The sequence below is a fragment of the Macaca thibetana genome, chromosome 7 (genome assembly GCF_024542745.1).
Source record: "Macaca thibetana thibetana isolate TM-01 chromosome 7, ASM2454274v1, whole genome shotgun sequence".
NCBI lineage: Eukaryota > Metazoa > Chordata > Mammalia > Primates > Cercopithecidae > Macaca > Macaca thibetana.
Genome location: NC_065584.1, coordinates 98155502 through 98176334, shown reverse-complemented (window position 1 = coordinate 98176334; position 20833 = coordinate 98155502). Strand labels below are relative to the sequence as shown.

The following is a 20833-nucleotide window of genomic DNA, read 5'->3' as shown; positions in this document are numbered from 1 at the left end:
GCAGAATTAGAGAAGGGAATCAGGCAATCTCTGTCCCAATTTTCTAAACATGAGGAAAGGATGGACAACGGTGAGCTTAATGTCAACACCAAGCCAGAGTTTCAAATAGGTTATCAGTCTTATGGCTGATGAATGCTTAAAGATGGAGACGTAAAACTGGAAGATACCTGGGCACACTGTTCTGATGTTCCTTTGTGAGGCAGGCAGCGGACAGGTAGACCAGGGATCAGTATAGTCATTTCACATCTGGACATAAGTCAGCTACCTTGACAAAGCATTTCATGGGCAACTTGAAGTTGACGGACAGTTTAGGGAATTGAATGGGACAAATGTTAACTTCTCGGAACAACCTGATAAAATAGATATTATTTTCCTCTCCTTTCTATTCATAAGGAAACTAAGGGTCAGAAATGCAAAGTAAATTGCCCAGTTGGAATTTATAGAACATCAAACATATGAGTTTGGGGGAAAGGGGAAATTCAACCCATAACAGCTGGGTTAGATGGCCTCCCTTCCCACGCTGAGACTCTCTCATTCAACACATCTTAGTCTCTGCCCTCACAGTGTACTTATGAAATTTCTGCCTATCTGAGGCAGTGAGCAGGGAAAGGGGAGCATGTTTCTGAAACCAAAACAGAAGGCCTGCCCTTCTGTAAGTTGCAGATGAGAGGAAGGAAGCTGGAATTTAAATCCACATATATAGACGTCAGTGATCTCTACTATCTGCACTGTGACTTCCTTGTATCCTTGACAGATAGTTTAACCACTATCTGCTGACCATTGACACCCAAAGGATGCTAATTAATTAGATTAATGTGGACCACAGAGAGACCTCTCTGAACCAGCCACCGGGCTTGGTCTCTGTCTCCATTTTTACCAATAACTTAAATGACAGCATCAGTGGTCTGCTTAGCACATTCACTGGTGATGTGACTTTTGGGGGATTCTCCATATTTAGGGTCTCAGAATTAGAACCAAATCAACCAAAGAGGAAAAAATTTGACATGGACAAATGCAAGATTCCATACTTAGGTTCAAAACATGTGTACAAGTACAGAGAGATGAACAGCACCAACCATCGGTGGGTGTGTGGTTGCTCAAAAGGATAACGTGGTCTTGGGTCACAACAATGAATGCATAGCATCTCTAGGAGTCAGGGAGGTTGGTGATGGCCTTGCTTTTCTCTGCCTGGCCAGATCCCACTTAGAGAATCACATTTTTCTTTAGGTGCGAGGCCAGAGAGGGGCCACAGTGGCAGAGAAATTTGGAAGCTGAGAGGTTTTGAGAGAGAACTCCAAGGAACAAGAGTTTCATTTGCTCGGCAAATACTCATTAAGCACCAATAGGCTCCAGGCCTGTGCTGGGGGAATAAAAACATCAATAAAACAAGGCTCCTGTCCTCCAGTGGCTCATAGATTTGGTCTGTGAGGCTCCAGGTGTAGAACTAGGGTTGGGGGAGGAAGCCAGATTCCATCCAGACTTTGGGAAGAATATTCCAACAAATAAGATCATCTGAAATGAGCTTGGCTGCCTCTTAGGAGGTGGTGAATTCAGTATCTTTGGAGATGTTCAGGCAGCAGCGAACCCCCCATTACTGGGATGGTGGAGAGGAAATCCCTGCCATACAGAGTTGGCAGATTAGCTCGCTAATCAGGGATACCATAACAACGTCTCACAGACTGGGTGGCTTAACCAACAGAATATATTATCTCGTAGTTCTGGAGGGTGGAAGTTCAAAACTCACGGGTCAGCGTGGTTGGTCCCATCTGAGGGCTGTGAGGGAAGGATCTGCACCAGGCCTCTCACTTTGGCTTATAGATGGCCATCTTCTTGTTCCCATGGCCTTCTACCTGTATGCCTGTTTCCAAATCCCCCCTCTTTGCAAGGACGTCTGTTATATTGGATTAAGGCCCGCCCGATGACCTAATTTTAACTTGATTACCTCTGTGAATACCCTCCCTCCAAATACAGTCACATTCCAAGGTACTGGGGGTTAAAATATCAACTTATGAGTTTGGGGGAAAGGAGAAATTCAACCCATAACAGCTGGGTTAGATGGCCTCCCTTCCCACGCTGAGACTCTCTCATTCAACACATCCGAGTGTCTGCCCCCACAGTGTACTCACAAAATTTCTGCCCATCTGAGGCAGTGAGCAGGAAGAGGGAGGCATGTTTCTGAAACCCAAGCAGAATGCCTATCCTTCTGCTCTCACCAGCAGCTGGCAGGGTCCAGCCTCTGGTGCCAACAAGGCGGGCTTCAGGGGCCCCAACCTGAGCAGCTCACCCAGGGGCCCCTGGCTCTGCTTGCCTGTGGGGTGGCACGGAGCCCTGGCTGGCTGTTGGCTAGGAAGGTGAGCAATGGAGTGGAAGGACACCATGGCAATTGAGTATGGCCTCAGGCAGCTGGTGGTGAATGGCTCTAATTTAATTACAACATAGAAGGAGGCTGCAACCCACAGTGAAGGTGGCCCCTCAGGCAGGAAAGCAGCCCACTGGCCCTGGTGCAGACAAGGCCTGTGAATTGGTGCTTAATTAGGCACCAGGAGCCTAATTAAGGCTTTAGGATGGCACTGATTCAGCTTGCCTCTGGCCACGGCCAGAGGGGCCAGGTCAGCAAAGTAAGCCCTGCTGCAAAGACTTGAGGGCCCAAGGTGAGAAAAGAGTAAGCAAGGTGCAAAAAGATAGGGAGAGATCAGCACAGGTTGCTGGTGGCTCCTCCCAGACAGGACCGTGGCAATCCAGAGAGTGTGTCCCTAGGGCTGGTCCCTTCCCCGTGCTGTTCCCAGTCTCCTCCGGTTGACAGAGGGTGAGGTGAACTAGATTCACCTTTTTGGAAGTGTGCTCCATGGAAGAGAAAAGGAGGGAGGTCTGTGGTATTAAGGCATAGGTGGCTACTGGCATTTGTGTGTAATGGATCCTCTCTCTCTCCAATTTCTTTTTAAATACAGTGAAAAGAAATCCAAATTGGATTAAAAGATTTAAAGTAAAAAGCAAACTCCACTCCGCACCGCCTGTCTTCCTCCACAGAAGCAACGGGTTAAACCTGCTTTCTGTGTGTGGATCCTTCCAAAAATACCCCCTTTTTACACATACGGAACACGTTTTAAGTACTGCACCTTGTTAAATTCTGGAAAGTATTCCATATCGACACACACCACCTCGTTCTCCTTCACAGCTGCCTGGCAGTCCACTGTGTGTCCAGATCATAATTTATGTAAGCAGAAGCCATTGGTGGGCTTTGAGGGTGTTTCCAATTTTTTGCCAGTATAATCAATGCTACATTGATCACCCTTGTGCTGATATCTGCAAACATATGCACATCTATAGGTTTGCTTTTTAGAAGTCTTTGCCAATTTGCATTGTTAATTTGTATAGTTACTGCCAATTACCCTCCCTAGAGGTAGGTATTGATTCACACCCTCACCTACAATTATTGAAAATACCTGTTTTCTCTTAACCTCACCAATGGGTGTATTATCAACATTAGTTATATTTACCAATCCAGTGAAAAATGGTATCTGATTGTTGTTTGAAATTGGATTCCTTTGATTATGAATGAGATTGAATATAATTGTTTCTTTGGAGTGGCGTCAACTGAAACTCCAGAATCCAGCCAGAAGGCTTAAGCCCCCAAGAAATGGTCTTGCTGGAGCCCCTGCTGGGCCACAGGGAACAGAGGTGATACCTGGGCATGAGCAGCAGTCTCACCACTCCCGGCAGGGCCTGCCAAAAAACCCCCAGTGCCATACTTTTCTCCTTTCTTTTGGTAACTTGCTGTCTAGGATGGTGTGAGCCTGCCTTTCCCATGTGCAGTCCTGGCAGCTGCCAAGAAGGGCTTGCAGTGAAGCTGCGGTAATTTATCTCTCCTGATAATGTCCCCAGAATGAGCCTCTAGCCTCTGCTTGCTGCTTTTCATTCACTGCTTTATTAAAGATTTGTGAACTGCCCACTTTATACATGTGCCATGCTAGGATCTGGAGTTATACAGAAGCAGGAAGTCAGTCCACTTGCTTATAGAATTTAAAACTGTAGAGAAGGAAAAGACAGGTAGACAAGTAATTCCAGGGTAGCGTGATAGGTGCTGTGATAGGGGAAGAACAACATACCAGACACAAAACCATCCAGGGAGGTCCAGGAGGCTTCCTGCAGGAAGTGGCTTCAAAGCCAAGACCTTAAGAAGGGACTGCTAGCCAGGACCACATAGGAGGTGTCGTGGAAGAAACCAAGATGTTCCTCGTGGCAGTGTGGCTGTGCACACTGGGTACTGGGAGACATGTGCAGGCCCAGATCCCAAGGGCCTCACAAACCCAATGGAGGCCATCAGGTTTTATCCTGTGGACTCCGGGAGTCATTCGAGAGTTTTCAGTGGCATGTCCATATTTGAGGCTAGCCTGACTTATTTGAGCAACAGTGTTGGCTTAGGCAGGCACGGAGGCCTGGGAAACTGGAATTAGACTCAGCATCTTCATGACTTGACCAACCTTTCCCAACAGCCCCAAATTCTGAGACGAAAGCCTCAGCTCTCCAATACTGCAGAGATGGCGTCTCATTCTGAGATATCCTACAGCACACCAGAGCCCTCAACAGTGTTCCCAAGGAAAGGACAGCCGTGGGCTGTAGGGCCCCTGGATCAGGGCTGAGGCTGCCAAAGCAGAGCACAGGAGACCAGGAGACCGAAAGTTCTGTTCCCCGCTTTGCTGCTGATCTTGCACAAAGCATCACTGAGTCTCCCTTGATGACCACCTGTGAGGCATTCCTGCTTCTTAGGGACATCATCAGCTTTATCCCACAGTGCTTTTAGCTTCTTGGAGAAAGCCCTCTTGGTCCCCTTTTCCAACAGTGACAGCCACTATTCTTTCCACGTACCCAGCCCAGGAACCCAGGGAAAAAGACGAATGTGCTTTGGAGATGATTTTGGCGATTCTCATTGATTGCTGTCCATGCTCATAAAATACAGTGCTTAATTGTCATGGCAATTGGGGTAGCCAATTTGAAAAATAATTACTGCCTTCTTTGAGATTACTTTGCCTTCTAATTAAAATCTCAAGACCGGGATATTAAAGGTGCATTGTCAATACAACGTCCCGGATGCACCCAGCTAACCTCATTTGGGAAGGCAAAATTAATTAGTTTGTGTTTTAACACCCAGCTGTTATCGTAAGGAAAGGAATAGTCTACAAGTCGGCCATGCACACAGTCTCTAAATTGGCCCAAGCAATGGAGGAGACAGAAAGGAAATCGAGAGTGATTTGTTCCTGTGTAACTCAGTCAGCTTCTATTACAAGCTGCTCGTTAAGTGGCGCTCCCGTGTCCCTGTCAGACATCACTCAGGAGTTCTTGTTTACCCGTGGAGGCAGAATCCGAAATAAATGGGTCCCTCTGTGCCACTGAGCTCTGGATTCATTCCGGAGCCTCATTTGCTAACACCTTTTCCAGTTAACAATTCTGGGTGAAAAGACTGGCCCCAGATCTGAGAGGTTGGGCGTTTCTATTCCCGTCCCAGCTGGCCACAGTTACTAAGCTGCATGCACTGCTGGCTTCCTCCTTTCTTCTTACCTACATCTTCCCATTTTTCAATTCCATTTGAGTCAAATGTTTGCTGAGTGCAACAGAAGTCAGGATGATCAATCCTAGGCTATGCTACAGTAACACACCCTGAAACTCCAGCACTTTAGCACAACAGAAGTTTATTTCTCACTCTCACAAACTGTGATGTGAGCTGGCAGGGGCTCTCTTCCAATCAGCGATTCGGGGACCTAGGATTCTTCCATCTTAGGCTGACATCTTCTGACCAGGAGACTTTGAAGTTCTCCAAGGCAGGGGAAGAGAAAGTGGGAGGAGCCTGCTCTCGAACACCAACCAGGAAAGGACACATTGTTTTTGTCGCAACCTATTGGGCCAGAACTAGTCACTTGACCCCAGCCCAGTCAGAGAAGCCGGGAGATGTTTGTTGAGTGCTGTTGTCTCTGCAACAGTGCTTTGGACCCAGCAGGCACTGAGCAAGACGCCTTTGAATCCTACTACAAAGGGGTGTAAGCTGTGGTCCCTGTGCTTGGGGAGACCACAGTACAGTTTCATGTTCCTCTTCTGGAAAGCATCCCTTCCAACTCTAAAATGACCATTCACTTCTGCAGTCATGGTTCTCGAGGCCCTTAGCACAGAGGCAGCAGCGACGACCTTCCCAGGAGCCCACAGCTCAGCGGGAAAGGTGAGTGTGCACAATGCATAAGACTGTAGCCAGGGGAAGACACTGGTGCGCAGGTGACCACAGCTGCCCAGAGACAGGGCAAAAGTGCAAAGGAGTGTTGATCTGAGCCTTGATAGGAGGAGGTGCCATGAAATAGCACAGTAATGAATTTTCAGCCTCGGTTGCTAAGCACAATAAGAGAAGTAGAAACAAAGCTGATGGTAATCAGCTGGAGGTGGTTAACTCAGTCTGACTGGGGAGATGACGGTAGAACAAAGGGAATATTTCCAGGAAGATAGGATGCACATGCTTAGTTTCTGGAGTTGGGAAAGAGAGTTCACCACAGGGATCAGTGGGGAAAGGCATCTAGGGGAGCACCCAGCACGTGTGGAGGCCCAGCACATGCCTGAGTAACCTCAGAAGCACCTAAGGGCCACTTGGACGTTTCATCGCCGATTCGATTCCTGTCTCCTCCTTTCTGGGCATAGCATTGATGGCCTGAAAAGAAATTCATTTCTGAAAGCCTTCCCCTACTAAGACCTTGCGATCAGAAAATAAACAAACCATTGTTTATCTGGCCTGTGTTAGGGCTTGAATTCACTTAGGAAGTAAACATCGGGGGGCTGTTTCATGCGGGGACACCGTGGTGGCTCCACGATCCCTGGGTAATGTCAGCCCACAGCTGCAGCCAGCTTATTCCTAGCCTGGGGAGTTGCCATGGGGTGAAAAATGCTCAAGAATCAGGTACCTCAGACCCCTGTGTTTTATCCAAAATGGCTGTCTAACCAGCCATTTGAGAAGCTTGTCTCTTCTCAAGCAAGTCACAGTGGACTCCCGCGTGTTCGTCTCTAAAATGACAGAAGAGGACAAGTTCAGTTTAGGAGGCCCATGCATTCACCACACAGACATGGCCTGTGGGATCACCCAGTAAGGCTTCTCATGGTGTTGTTTTGTTTTTGAGATGGAGCCTCACTCTTGTCACCCAGGCTGGAGGGCAATGGCATGTCTTGTCTCACTGCAACCTCCACCTCCCAGGTTCAAGCGATTCTCCTGCCTCAGCCTCCCAAGTAGCTGGGATTACAGGAGCGTGCCACCACGCTCAACTAATTTTTTTTTTTAGTAGAGACAGGGTTTCACCATGTTGGCCAAGCCAACTCCTGGCCCTCAGGTGATCCGTCCGCCTCAGCCTTTCAAAGTAAAATTTTAATTAGTTGCCAACATTTAAAAATTTGGAGAATTTGCATAAAAATCCCAATTTCTAATACTCAAAAAAAAACCTGAAGATCTGGGACCACCATACTCAACAACAGTAAGACTGGCTACCTGTCACGATGCCCCAGTCCTCACCATTCCCTATTGCCTTCACAACACTGAGGCTGGGTGTTCGTTTTTCTTACACATGTCCCAAATCCCCGCTCACTCAGTCACATCCCCTGCAAGGCTGCTGAACTAACTGAGCTCCTCAGTCCCAATCACCTTTAAAACTCTATGGCTATAGTCCTGACACTTCTTCTTTTTCTCTAAATATATCTCATTCTTGGGTCCTTTTGGCAGAACCACCTACCAGTCATCACAGGAGTTCTTAGGCATAGCTGCACGTTTGAATTACTGGGGGAGGCTGTGAGAATCCCAGGGTCTAGGCCACACATGATAGTGAGATCCAGGCAGCTTTTAAGGCTCCAGGTGATTCCAGTGTGCAGCGTAGGTTGAGAACTTCTGCATTAGAGCTGAAAATGCAATGGGCTAGTTTAGGAGGGGGTGAGCTCCCCAATACGGGATGTAGTTTAGCCAAGGTGCATGAATACTTTGCAGGGGCGTGTGGGAGGATCCCAGCATCAACTGCGGCCCTTCTGGGATTCTTCTCCTCTTTACAGTCCCCCTGCTTTTGCCCCTCAGAGCCTCCCAAGCTTAGCTTGGGCTTCCGATTGGGCATAGATGGTGCTGAGGTGGTCTAGGCAAGGGCTCCTTATCCAGCAAACCCCAAGCTCAGCATCAAACATCCCCAAACCAGCACCATCCCTCCTGCCTCCTACGTATTAGCTGATGACTAAGCAGATGGCCATGTGGGGTAGTCCCAGGACAATCACATTAGACCAACCACATTCCTAGCCACCCACCTACCTGTGGGGTCTGCTTCGTGAAGGTGAAAGAACAAGGACTTGGGGTCAGAAGGCCTGAAAGGAGGACCTGGCTCTACCCCTTGCCATCTGGGCGGGTTGCTCAGTCCTCATGCCCTGTGTGGAACCTGGGTCTGAAGTGTGGGCCTGAGTCGAGGACACCCTGTAAAGTGGTAGGTGAGGGTAAGATGCTGAGAGAGGCCCATATCTCAGCTGGGTGGTACAGAGGGAAGGGAGACGCTGTGGAGTGTGGTTAGGAAGGTTTGGAGAGAGAGAAAGGGGCATGAAATGGGCCTTTCAAATGAGACATTTAGCCCAGAGCTCAGAGCAAAGTGGAGACATGGGCCAGTTATCTAATAACCCTGATCGCAACACAGCCTCTTAAAAACTCCGAGACATCTTGGGAGTTCTTGAGAGTGGCACCAGTTCTGTACATAGCCGGGGGACACCCCGCCCACAGTCTGCCCCTCACATTCCCAGAACTTCTTGGAGACTGGTACCACCCCACCCCAGCCCTCTACCCACCCCATAGAAAATTGGCTGTGTTCCCCTGGAATCACAAATATAAGAGGAAAAGGCGCCAAACACACATACCTCTTCTGGGAAGCATCCTTTCCCATTCTAAAATAACCATCCACTTCTTCAGCCGTCATGAGCCTTAGCACAGAGACAGCAGGAGGGAGAACTTTCCAGGACTCCACAGCTCAGTGTGTAAGGCAGGCATGCACACCTCAACCCCTGGCACGCAGGTCTCAATGGGTGCCCAGAGGGACATACTTAGCACAACTCAGAGGTAGGCGAAAGCTCAAAGGAGTCTCGATCTGAGCCGTGGTAGCAGGAGGCACTAGGAAACAGCACAGTGCTGTGGTATCTACAGGTCAGACCTTCTGGGGAGGGTGCAAGTGTTGGTGGGAGCTGAAGCTGGTGGGTGGCAGGGGCCAGGTCTTGCAGACTTTCTGAACTATGGAACTTGGATTGTATATGGAGCAGGGAGAGATTTCAGAGAAACGCCTGGGGGGCCACTATGTGGAGGACAGATCACGGTGATGGGCTGCCCCCGCAGAGACTTCTGAGAGATAGCGCAGGGAAGAAATGACGAAGATCTCAGTGTCCACAAACACTTGCTTCTGTTATTTTTCAACTGTGCTGTGTTTGCCGTTACCAGCCAGAGCCATTGCCCTGTTCTGTGTCTGCCTTTGTCCCTCCCTCGGGTTTCCAGTTGGAAAATTCAGCCGCCAGGAAGTTTCTTGGTCCAGACAGGATGAAATCAGAGAAAGTGCGAGGAAAGGGATCTTCGAAGGACAGGGTTATGAAACAACTGCGGTTGTCTAGGGGCCACCCAGGAGGCTCCTGCCATGCCCGGGAGAATCGTGTTCACTCTGATTCTGGCCACCTAGGACCACAGCCTTCATCAGCAATGTCGAAGGGGAGATTCAAGTCATGCCAGCCCCATAGTCGGGATGGGGGTGTGTGAGAATGAGGATTCTGGAAATGCATTTTATTTCATCAAATGTTACATGATTAGGTGACTCACTGAACTTACATAGATTATTGGTAATCTATAACCTCGTCTGATTCACAGGTTAACACCTCCTACAAACACACAAACAAAAAGGATTTAAGGTCGACACTCTGGGATATTTTTTGGGTTTCCTTTTATAAGCTGTAAAAGGAACAATTTTGCAAAAACAAGAAGTGTTTGGGCTTCTAGAAAACCTGTCCCTCCACCCCAACATTTCAGCTAAAAGCACTGAATCATATTAAACAGTTTCATCTTTCAGCAATATGTAAATGTTTTCTCTAACATATCTTTACTTCTGGCCTGAATTTAATGGGTGAGTTTGATAATACAGTCACATGCATCTCTGCAGAGATATCAACAGAAACCATACTGGCCTTTGTTTTAGTTAGGGAGGGAAACCATGGAGTTTGCTTGAGGACAGAAAGATGTGAATTGTGTCTGGTCTAGAGACACAATAGTAAGAAATTTGTGGTAAAGAAAATGTCTTCCCACCAAGGCATACACATTGCCTTTTAAGGGATTCAGCCTAGGGTAAGTGGAAGCTTTTACTAGAAATAAAGACATTTGACCACACATGAGCATGTGTTCTGAGTCCCAGAGGGAGAATAACTGCGATGGAAAGTAAGACGATGACAAGTAGAATGGATGTTTTCCCACTTTGGGAGAAACTTCTAGATTTTCTTGGAATGTTGGGACCTGGAGGATATCTTAGAGATCACCTAGACTGTGCCTCATCATTGTATAAATGTGGAACATTAGGTTCAGCAGAGAGATGTGGCTTGCTCAAAGGCACATAGATAGTTGGTGGCCGAACTGTCACTAACACTGAGGTCTTGAGTTACCCTCTCCGAGCCTGTTTCCTAGTCCGTGGAATGGACGTAGTCTCTTCCTCACTGCATTCTTGGCTAAGGTGCACCCTGCACCCTGCTCTCTTCACTTCTCTGTGTTTGCTCTTATAACGCTTTGACAGAAGACTTGAGTCAGGAAGCAGGGACTCTGTGTCAGAGGTGGATACACCAAGATGTAGTGAGCAGTCTTTAGAAGAAAGAGAGTGGGCAGAACCCAGCCTTGCATGGCAAACCAGTGTCCAGGGCCCCCAGGGTTTTCACCCGCAGTCAGAGATGGGTATCAGAGAGGGAGTCCTGTGGCAGGGACAGCAAGGAAATCTGAAGACGCTCAGGAGGCAAGGACGGAGTCAGGAATGCAGATCTGCAAGGGGACACCCCATGCGACCCTCAGAAAGGCAGCAGGCACCACGCAAGAGCCAGTGTTTTCTCCGAGGTCAGCAAACTGCTGCTCGAGGGCCAAGCCTGGCCACACCCATGTGTGTTGTCTGTGGCCCTTTCATGCTACAGCTACACAATGGTCAAGTAGTATTGGGATCGTTGTGGCCCAAAAGCCAAACATATTGATCATCTATCCCCTTACAGAAAAAGGTTGCCAACTCCTGCTTGAGCTGTCCACAGGCCTGAGTTCAAGTCAAGTGCTGCCCCTTTCTACCCAGGTAACTTGTGCAAGCCACTTTTCACCTCAGAGCCCCATTTCTGCATCTGTACCCACAACAGGTTTGTTTTGAGAATTTCATAAACTTATGTCTGTGACCGCACCCAGGCTAAGGAACAGTTCAGTTGCTTCATGTGCTTGTCAGTCCTCTGTGGAGGGAACCAGGGATGTGTGGCTGGATCGGTCCCTATGATTCCTGGAGTGGTAGAAGGCAGCCTGCTGGGCAGGATAAAATGTTTGTCTTCCTGGAAGGGATGACTCACAAACTCATGTTTCTTTTTTTTTTTTTTTCTACTTGTTCTTTTTTCCAGATACTGGCTGACCAACAAAGTCCACATCAAAAGACCCACCACCGGCCTCTTGATGTATACCCTGGCCACACGTTTCTGCAACCAAATCTACCTCTATGGCTTCTGGCCCTTTCCGCTGGATCAGAACCAGAACCCAGTCAAGTACCACTATTATGACAGCCTCAAGTACGGCTACACCTCCCAGGCCAGCCCCCACACCATGCCCTTGGAGTTTAAGGCCCTCAAGAGCCTACATGAGCAGGGGGCTTTGAAACTGACTGTCGGCCAGTGTGATGGGGCCACGTAGGGTGGGCGCCCCATAGGACTCAGTGGCTCACATTTCCTGCCAGCTACACCACAGGCAGATGGGAGTCGGGGTGGCACAAACAATAGAACAAGCAGGCTAGTGGTTTTCTTTGTTAAAGTGTAAAACAGTGACCAGAATATATATATCTATACCTGCATATATATATTGACCTGAGTATTTATAACTGTGTGGTGTTCATCTAGCATTAGGCAGATAGGCCACAGGAAGAAGGTGTGGAGAACCCACCTGAACCAGATTGAGACTCAATCCATCTTTGGGGGTGGAAGGACTTGACATGAAAAGAAGCCAGTCCCATGACTTTGGATGACAAACTGCCTCCTGGCTTGGAGGGATCTTTGGGCTCATGGATGAATGGAGAGCCACCTGTTGTCAGCTGCCCCAAGCCTCTGGGATATGTGGATTCGGGGAGAGCCGAGGCCCAGAGGGGACACTTGACCCAGTCTAAAGTGGGTGCTATTCACGGAGGAGAGGGAGGTTGGAGAGTTCAACCAGACAAAGGAGCACAAGGAAACCAAGCAGCAGAGGCCCCATCGGCACAGAGGGCCTCGTTCCAAGAACTTAGAGTTTGACTGCCCAAGGGACAACACGACTGACTCACATGTTTCAGACAGGCCTCCATGACTACAGAGAGAAGGCTGGAGGAGACACAATGGATGGTGCATGTTCTGGCCTAGCAAGAACTACCAAGAACTTTGGGTGAAGCAAGCAGATGACACTGAAGAGGAGTAATGTTCCGAATCATGTTTTTGAAAAATCAGGACCTCCTGCTAAGGGCCCACTAGAATAAGGCAGGAGAGTGTCTAAAATCTAGTTGCTTTGGGTGTTTTTTAAAGCAATGTGAGTCCACAGAGGAGAAAGAGACCCTGGGATTTCACCCTCTGGGTTAGTCTCTGTCTCACCCTGTTAGAATGTCACGAGGGACTGTACTGTCCCCTCTGCCACCAGGGAAGCCACAATGAGAGCTTGAAAGGGTGCTGTCAAGATAAATGCCATCCTTCTTAAAATATATATGATTGCCTTTTTGGGTGCTTCACAGAGCCCCAGAGTGTGAGACCTGAAAGGATGTTCAGCATCTAGCTCCATGTCCCTGCAACCACTCTCTGTTTGCCTTCTGCATTCTGCACTCTGCAGGGCCTTTGCAGCCAGACTGCTGTGTCAATGTCACTTTCTTGTCACTTTCCTACCCTGATGGTCACATTAGCCCACACCAAGCTCCAACACTGAGGTTTTCAACTCTGCAGGGAGAGGTTCCAATGTCCACCCCATCTCTAGGCACCCCCTCTTCTCACAGAAGCAATTTTAGAATTTTGCAAAATCCTTTTCCCCCTATTGAGATTAATATTTAAGATTTTTTTTAAAAAAATACCCGAAGCCAAATGCAGTTCCAAATAGTGGACATAATCTCCCAGGGAAATCTAGGCTTGATGCCTACAACTTAGGAGCTGGAATCACAGGTCTCATGTAGAGAAATAGCCGACTTGATTGTTAGTTGTATTCCTTTACCTGATGAATAACAGTGTTTTAAAACATATTTGAAAGATAAGTAAAAAACTACTATCTTGAAGGTGAAGGGAGTTAAGAAAAGTAATCAAGACCTGCTCCTAAGCATATGAGACCGGATGTAATTAATCAACAGCAATGCAGAACAGGACCTTGGCTCTAAATTAATGGTTGACGGGAAGGGAGTGGAGGCAGCAGAACCATTAACCCTACACAAGAACACTCCAGCCCAAAACCGTGAGGAAGGTGATATATCTCTGCATTTTCCCTTGTTGTTGCTTGAAGTCTGTGATTGGGGATTTGCATTATAAAATGAATATTTTAAAAAGCAACAGCCCTAATAGCCTCTGTGGGAACTGAGTGGTTTCGAACTCCTCACAGGCGGTGGAAATAATTAGTACCATATTTTATACATCTCCAGAGCCTTTCATCTTGAGGATCTCAAAGACCCTAGAAGACATTTAATTTCTAAAGCTTGAAGTGTCCCGGGGAGCAGGTAGAATTTCCAGCAGGGCCTCGGTGGATTCCAGAATGTTTCATGGTAAGCGCTGCGGGGAACCCACATGTCAGGTTCTGGAGTTGGCCCTGAGCTCTATCCACCAAGCCAGCACCCCACCATCCATTTGCAGGGGAGTCAAAGGGCCAGAACTCTTTGGGGGACCAGAACATGGTTTTCTTTCTGCCTATCTTAGTCATGGCTCCTAAAATTGAAGCTGATGTGAGCTGGAGAGCAAGGAGTCCTTCCACCCTGCCTTCAGGTTCTCTCTGGAGAAAGGTTAGAGACCCCAGGACAATCAACATGTACACCGTTCCCCGACTTGGCTTGAGTCCTGCACTGCCAAAATGGCCTGGCCATGTGATGGCAGAGCTCCAGGGGCCTTGGCTTTCCCTGGCTCATTGCCCTTCTCCATCTGGGCATGCACAGTCAGGGGCCAATTGTCCTTCGCTGCCCATTCGGAGTTCAATTTGAGCCTCCACTGCAGTTCCTGGTGTGGGCCAGCTGGCCTTGGGTGGCCCCAGGGAGTCACACAGCCTGTACCCGACCCCCAGATCCGCTGCTGTAACTGCAGAGTCACAGGCATCCCGGGAGAATGGGCCTCCAGCCTCAGCCGGCCCTCACTGCTGACAGGCACCCCTCTGTCACCTCCTGCCACCTGTCAGATGCCCGGTTCGCCTGCCATCAGCCACCCAAGTGGTTCTGACCTCCATTTGCCTCAAGCCCCAACGGGCCCCCATCATTCTATTCATGGAAGAGACGGAGCCTTCTGAAATGAGATCTGCCCTTAAAATCTCTTCTCTTCTCCTTCCCCTTTCTGAGACAACATTGTCCCCACCAGTTACGTTTCCTGTACACCCTCACCCTCTCTCCTCCACCTCTGTCACCTCTGCCCATTAGCACACGCTCACTCCACCTGGACTGGCTCCTGCAGCCTCTTCCCTTACCTCCACCAGCCCCGGGAAGGGCCTCCAGCACCCACGGCTGCCCTTCCTCTTGATGCCTCTCAGCTTCCTCCCAGCTCCTGGCAGCAGTGTCCCAGCGACCCCTCCTGGACGCTGGCTCTGCAGCGACCCCCCTGGCCCCTTGGCACCCAGAATGCCACGTTCTTGTGTTTTTTAACTCCTTCTTTCCCAATCCCTCTCAGCCATGTATTTATTTATATATTTATTTATTTATTTATTTGTGATTTATTTATTGACACCCCTACTTTGATTGACAAAGGAATCAAGGTAGATCTGACCAGTATCCCCCTCTCTTCTCCTTGCCCCACCATGTGGACATGCCTTACACTGGCATCCTCTCCTCAGTCCCTCTGCACTCTCCATCAGCAACCTCACACCTGCCTTCAGACCGGGCTGCACCTCCCTAAGCTGCCCCTGCCCCAACCCCTCTCTGCAACCCAGCCCTCTCCTGAGCTCTAGGCTGGGATTGTACCCGCTCGGGGGACACTCACCCCATCTGCTCCCACAGCAGCACCATCAACTCAACACGTCAGAAGCCAAGTGGATCATCTGTGTCCCCTTCCCCCACAATCCCTCCATTTTCTACTAAAAGACCCGTGATCCCATCAGCCACCCAGTCTGAGATGCTGACGTTATCTTCGACTATTCTCCCATGTCCTGCCTTGCTAATTCTTCCCACTAACTCTAACCTCACCTCTTTACTTGTCACGTGGACTACTTCAGCAACAGTCTCATCTCCCAGATTACCTCTGTGCACGCTGACACATTGTCCAGTCCACCCTGAACATGCACAGTGATTTTTCTCTCCCGTTGCACACAAATCTTTAAAAGTTTCCCCGGCCCATGAACAAATGTACAATTCTCTATTCTGACATTACAGACCACCGGATAAGGCCCCACTCTTCCTTTCCACCCTCCCCTGGTCAGCCTAGGAGAGTTGTTTTTCCTGGAAAGGGTGCCTGCGTTTTACTGTCTCTGTGCCTTTGGTCTTGCTGTTCCCATCCCCTGGAATGCTCCCTTTTCTTCCCTTCAAAGCCCATGCGGAAACCACGTCCTTCATGAAGCCCTCCCTGATCTACCAACCACTGGGCTCTCTCCCTCTGCTGAACCACCGTAGCACTTTATTTGTACCTTTCTCATGGCACTTACCATATTCTGCCTTGTATTATAGTTATTTGTGCACTTGTCCTATGACTGTTCTTAGACTGTAAGCTCGCCAAGGGCAGGGACTGTGTTTTATTCATCTGTATCCATCACAGCACTAGGCGTGGTGCATAGCACACAGCAGTTGCTCAATAAATGTTTGTTGGATTAAATCCTTAATGCCTGTAGAGGGCTTTTAGTTAATGAAGTCATTGTGCATCTATAATGTCACAAGAACCTCTGAAAAATCATGTGGGTTGGACCAAAGCAGAAGTCATTATCCCCATTGTATAGGTCGTAAAACTGAGGCCAAAAACCTGCATGAAGCCTCATAGCTTCCTGGTAGAATGTCCACCCAGGTCTTCTCATCCTTACTTCAGTGCTTTTTCTGTTCATCTTTGTGGTGGGGTCACTGTAAACTGAAAACTAGCCCTATGCAGAGGCCTAGACACAGAGACCCGGCAGACCTCAGCATGAACCCCATCAACACAGGCAAAATCTCGCTCCTTTCTGGGAAGGACAAAAGCCATTTGGGTTTTACGAGGCCTGGGAGGTGGAGCTGTAGGACCCCATCAATCATTCCCACTGCTGTTTGTTGCAGAGTAGGAAACCATCCTTCCAGATGGCAGGGAGACCAACAACTCCAAGGGGCTGCCATTTGATAAATCTCTTCATGCCTAATTAAGGCTCCCTTTCCAGAAGGAATGGAAGAGGGATGTTTACTGATGCCAGTCAGATGGGACTCCAGACAAGCATACGGCCTCATGAATGTCCTTAATGGTATCCCCAGTGACACTGACGGTCTGCCCCAGCCTCTGTCTCTCACCAACACTGCCGAATGTCATCTCTTCTCATCTTTATCTCCACTCTTTGCTTCCTGTCTTCAGGGCTCTTCCCTTGGCATTCACCAGGAGGAGAGTGAGCCCAGAGAGCTGAGTGGCATCCCTTCTTCTTGGGTCCCTGAGCCCTGACCTGGAGGAATGCTGTAAGATAGCAGGAAAGGGGGGGAGTGGGGAGCACTCTATGCCACTCCTCATGGAAGCAGAACAAAAACAGGCTTTTGTTCTGGTGGCAGGTCATCCACAACAATGGGATGTTTCCGTGGTTACCATCTAGAAGCAATATCTTAGTTGTTTGGGGATTTATGATGGGGGTAATGTAATTTCTATTCTTAGCAATCCAGGTGATAGGGCAATTTCCATATACAGTCCACTGAGCCATCCAGCCCCAGATCGTAGTTTCTCTAGAATCATCCTAGTTGTCTGCAGCCAAAGCCCAATAGAACCACCCAACAAAGAGCACTAAAGTTCCCTTGTGGCCTTTCTCAGTCTTCCTCACCACTTCTTCAGCCACCTTTCCCTAGAACCTGGGGGATGGGAAATGGGGCTACTATGGGCTTCCAAGAACCGTGTCAACAAAGATCTCAAGTTCTCCAGCCATGACAACATTTTTAAATATTTAAGAGCGTTCTCCAAAACTGACCCAGCACCAGCTATGAGTGGCCATCCCTTAAAGAATTAATAGAAAATGAGGACCCAATGGCCAAGAAGTGGGAGGACTGCCGTGCAACCCACATGGACCCTAGCATGATGGGTCCAGGCAGTCACGGGGGGAGTGCAGCCCTCCATGCAGCATACTGAGGCAAGTCAAGTGGGATTGGTGCAGGAAAACGCCCTTTCAATTTGTTTCCAAGTGTCTTTATTATCTAAAATGAGACTGTAATGGTGGAGCTGCTGGACAAAGTCAATGAAGGGATGACTGGGCCCTCAGAATCATGAATGCTTAAGAGAAGTTGTGTGTTGCAGGGAAGACCACTCTGGGGCAAGCTGTTTTACTGCATTCTCATTCCAGTGGCCAAGGTGGGCAAAAATATAACTCACTGTAATAACAACAGCGGGACAGGTTAACTGCATCTTTGTTCACAAGTGCCCCATCTCTGGGCAGGAGCTCTGGAAGGAGTACCAGATAATCTGAAAGCCTGCCGCACAAGAACCTAGAGGGCACAAATGAGACTTGGCTCTGGTATTTTTCCATCTGTAAAACGGAGAAGACAGCTACCGACCTCCCATATGGAGTTATTGCAAAAACGCAAATATAGGACAAGGTAGATGGAGAAATTGGGTAGAGGGAGTGGGGATACTCAGTGTTATAAAGCAAATGAAATGTGTGCAGCTATGAGTTTTCAGGATTCTGTTTGTCCAACATCAGATCACATCATTGCCCTGCTTAAACCCTCAGTGGCTTTCCTTCATCCTTGCAAGAAAATTCCAAGCATCTTACCATGGCTTCCAAGACCTTGAGCCCTCCTCCCTCTGGCTCCCTGTCATTCTAGTGTCACAGCCTTTGCATTTGTTGTGCCCTCTGCCTGGAAATATGCTTCCCAGCTCCTTGTCTGCCCCCTCTGCCTCATCTTTCATGCTTCAAATTGAATGTCACCTCCTGGGGAGCCTGCTCCTGGTCTCCCTCAGCTAATTACTTTCTATTATATGACACATTATCCTGCTGGGTGGTCTTCATAAACTAAATTGTCTCATTTGTTTCGTAGTTCTCAACCCCAAGAACCCTCCTAAAAGATCCCAGTGCTCAGGCCACACTCCACACAAGTTTAATCAACATCTCTGGAAGCTGATCATGGACATCTTCCTGGCTCACGGTCAGAACTGAGAAACAATGACATATCTGCTCACTAGTTTATGGTCTGCCTGCCCTTCTCGGATGTTCCAGGGGGACTTGTTTTCCACAGCGGTCACCTATGCCCTGGAAGGTGGAAGTGGCCATCCTCCAAAGTAATTGTTGATGACTCTGCTTGGGGTGCTGGCAACAGACCAGCAATGTGACCATATCCCTGGTGCTCTCAATAGGCACAGGCCAGCTTTGAATTTCCCAAGGGTGACACTGTACCCTCTGCAGCTCCAGATAAATGCCCAGCATTTTTACCCATTAGCTGAGCTAGTGGGTGGAATTTTTCCAGTCCCCATTTGACCCGCTCAGAGAATTTCATGAGCCTTGCCTTACACAGGGTTGTGCAGGCTTCAGAACCCCACCCCCTAGCCCCACCCCAAAGACCTTTACAAGCACAGCTGGACATTGGAACCACTGGAAGAGCTTTAAAACCTCCTGAAACCTATGCCTGGCCTTCAGGAAATCTGATTCCTTGGTCTGGCGTATGGTCCAGGCATCTCCTGAAGCTCCCCAGGTCACGCAGAGGTGCAGCCCCAGCTGGGAACCACTGACCTAGACCCAGTTCCTGAACTTCTGTGACCACTTCCATGGCAGCCCCTCTCAGGCCCGTGGTGTGAAGTCTTTCTTTTGCTTCTGGCTTCTGAGAGTTTCCTTCCCTGATTCCAAGTTAGGCTCTGTTTTGTCTGGTGGGTTTTGTTGCCACTGCCGTTGTGTTAGTGGCATCCAGGCCTCTGGATTGCCGCATGCTTGCAGTGGGAGGAAAGGCCTGTCTAGCATGTTCTCTACTTCCCCTTCCACGCTCTGTGAGGACAGGGGCCTTGTCTGGCGTGTTCACTGAGGCATTCCTGACCACTAGAACTGTGCCTGGCATAGAGTAGGCACTTTATAAACTCCTGCTGCATGAACAAAAGAACAAGTGTGGATGCTTCAAAGGAAGACTTGCACCCAGCTGACCCTCAGAGTGGGAAGGGGTCCCACCTAATAGGAAGAACAAGATTTCCCCAAGAGGAGAAGGAGGCCGTGTGTCTGAACCCTGTGTGAGATGCTTTGTATACTAGCCCTTGTTGGGGTGTTGCACCCATTTTACAATCAAACAACCAAGGTTCTCAGAAATTAAAGACTCATTTAAGATGCCAAAGTTCACGAGTGGATGGTTTGATGCTGAAGCCAACATTTTTAACACCACCTCAGCTCAAAAGGCCTGAAGGCCACTTAATTCTATCAACCTTCAACCATCTTGTCAAAAGTGAGCCTGCACTCAGGAGTGACAGGAAGACGGAACTCAGCTTCCTGTAGCCCAGACTCCTCATAGGCTACTGCTGCACCCTGGCTCTTCCCACTGGCAAAGCAGATACAGACCCAGAGCACACCTGTGTAGCAATGCCAATTGTTCAAATGCTTCCTTGCCAGGTGGTCAAGAGCCATGGCTCTAAGCCCTCCATGTGCCCCGTGCTCCAGCACTGTGACCAAGGTCCATTCTGATTGGTTCGGGTCCCTCTGTGTTGGTAAATACTTTGCATATCACCCATGCTCCCAGGTTCTCCAGGCAAGAAACTAGGGGCCAGGTGGCTGATTTGGGCATTTGGACCACTGGGCAGGACACCGGAGCCTCACTGCATTGGTGTTTCCATGGCAGCTACTTTGGGTGACTGGCTTTCCTCTCTTGTTTTCCATGGACACATCCTTGACCCAAAGCAGATATTCTGTGTAGCTCATGTGCGTACAGATTACAAATTCAACTGCGGAAGCATAGAGAGGCACTGGAAGAGGCATCTTATGAGAGTCAGCCAGGACTGGTAATGAGCAAACCCTCACCTCGAATAGCCTCTGAGAGGTACACAGTGAAGGGCCAGAGGATGACAGAAACAGAAAGAGGGTCAGAGGATGACCAGAAAAGAGCAGGACATGTTCACTGAGCACTAACTAGATGCTTTACGTGGGCTAAGTCATTTAATTCTCATAGCTACCCATTTGAGGTTGACATTATTATTATTCTCACTCTGCAGAGGAGGAAACTGAAGCAAGAGGTTGATAAACTTGCCCAAGGCCAAAAACCTAAGAAGTGGTTGAGCTGGGATTTAAACTCAAGCCCTCAGGTTC

General features: G+C 48.7%; 1 protein-coding gene and 1 pseudogene across 2 annotated transcripts in view; both read left to right on the top strand.

Moving 5' to 3' along the window:
• Positions 1-16231, top strand: part of ST8SIA2 (ST8 alpha-N-acetyl-neuraminide alpha-2,8-sialyltransferase 2) — a 76503-nt gene extending 60272 nt beyond the window's left edge. Inside the window, exon 5 of one of the 2 annotated variants that reach the window (XM_050798046.1) lies at positions 11641-16231. In XM_050798046.1, the coding sequence (XP_050654003.1) occupies positions 11641-11926 (286 nt within the window). In that variant the 3' untranslated portion in view covers positions 11927-16231. The remainder of the gene's footprint in view (positions 1-11640) is intronic. The other variant, XM_050798047.1, reaches the window with a different exon arrangement.
• A 3402-nt stretch (positions 16232-19633) lies between these two features.
• LOC126959088 (uncharacterized protein C15orf32-like) lies at positions 19634-20533 on the top strand (annotated as a pseudogene).
• The last annotated feature ends 300 nt before the right edge of the window (positions 20534-20833 follow it).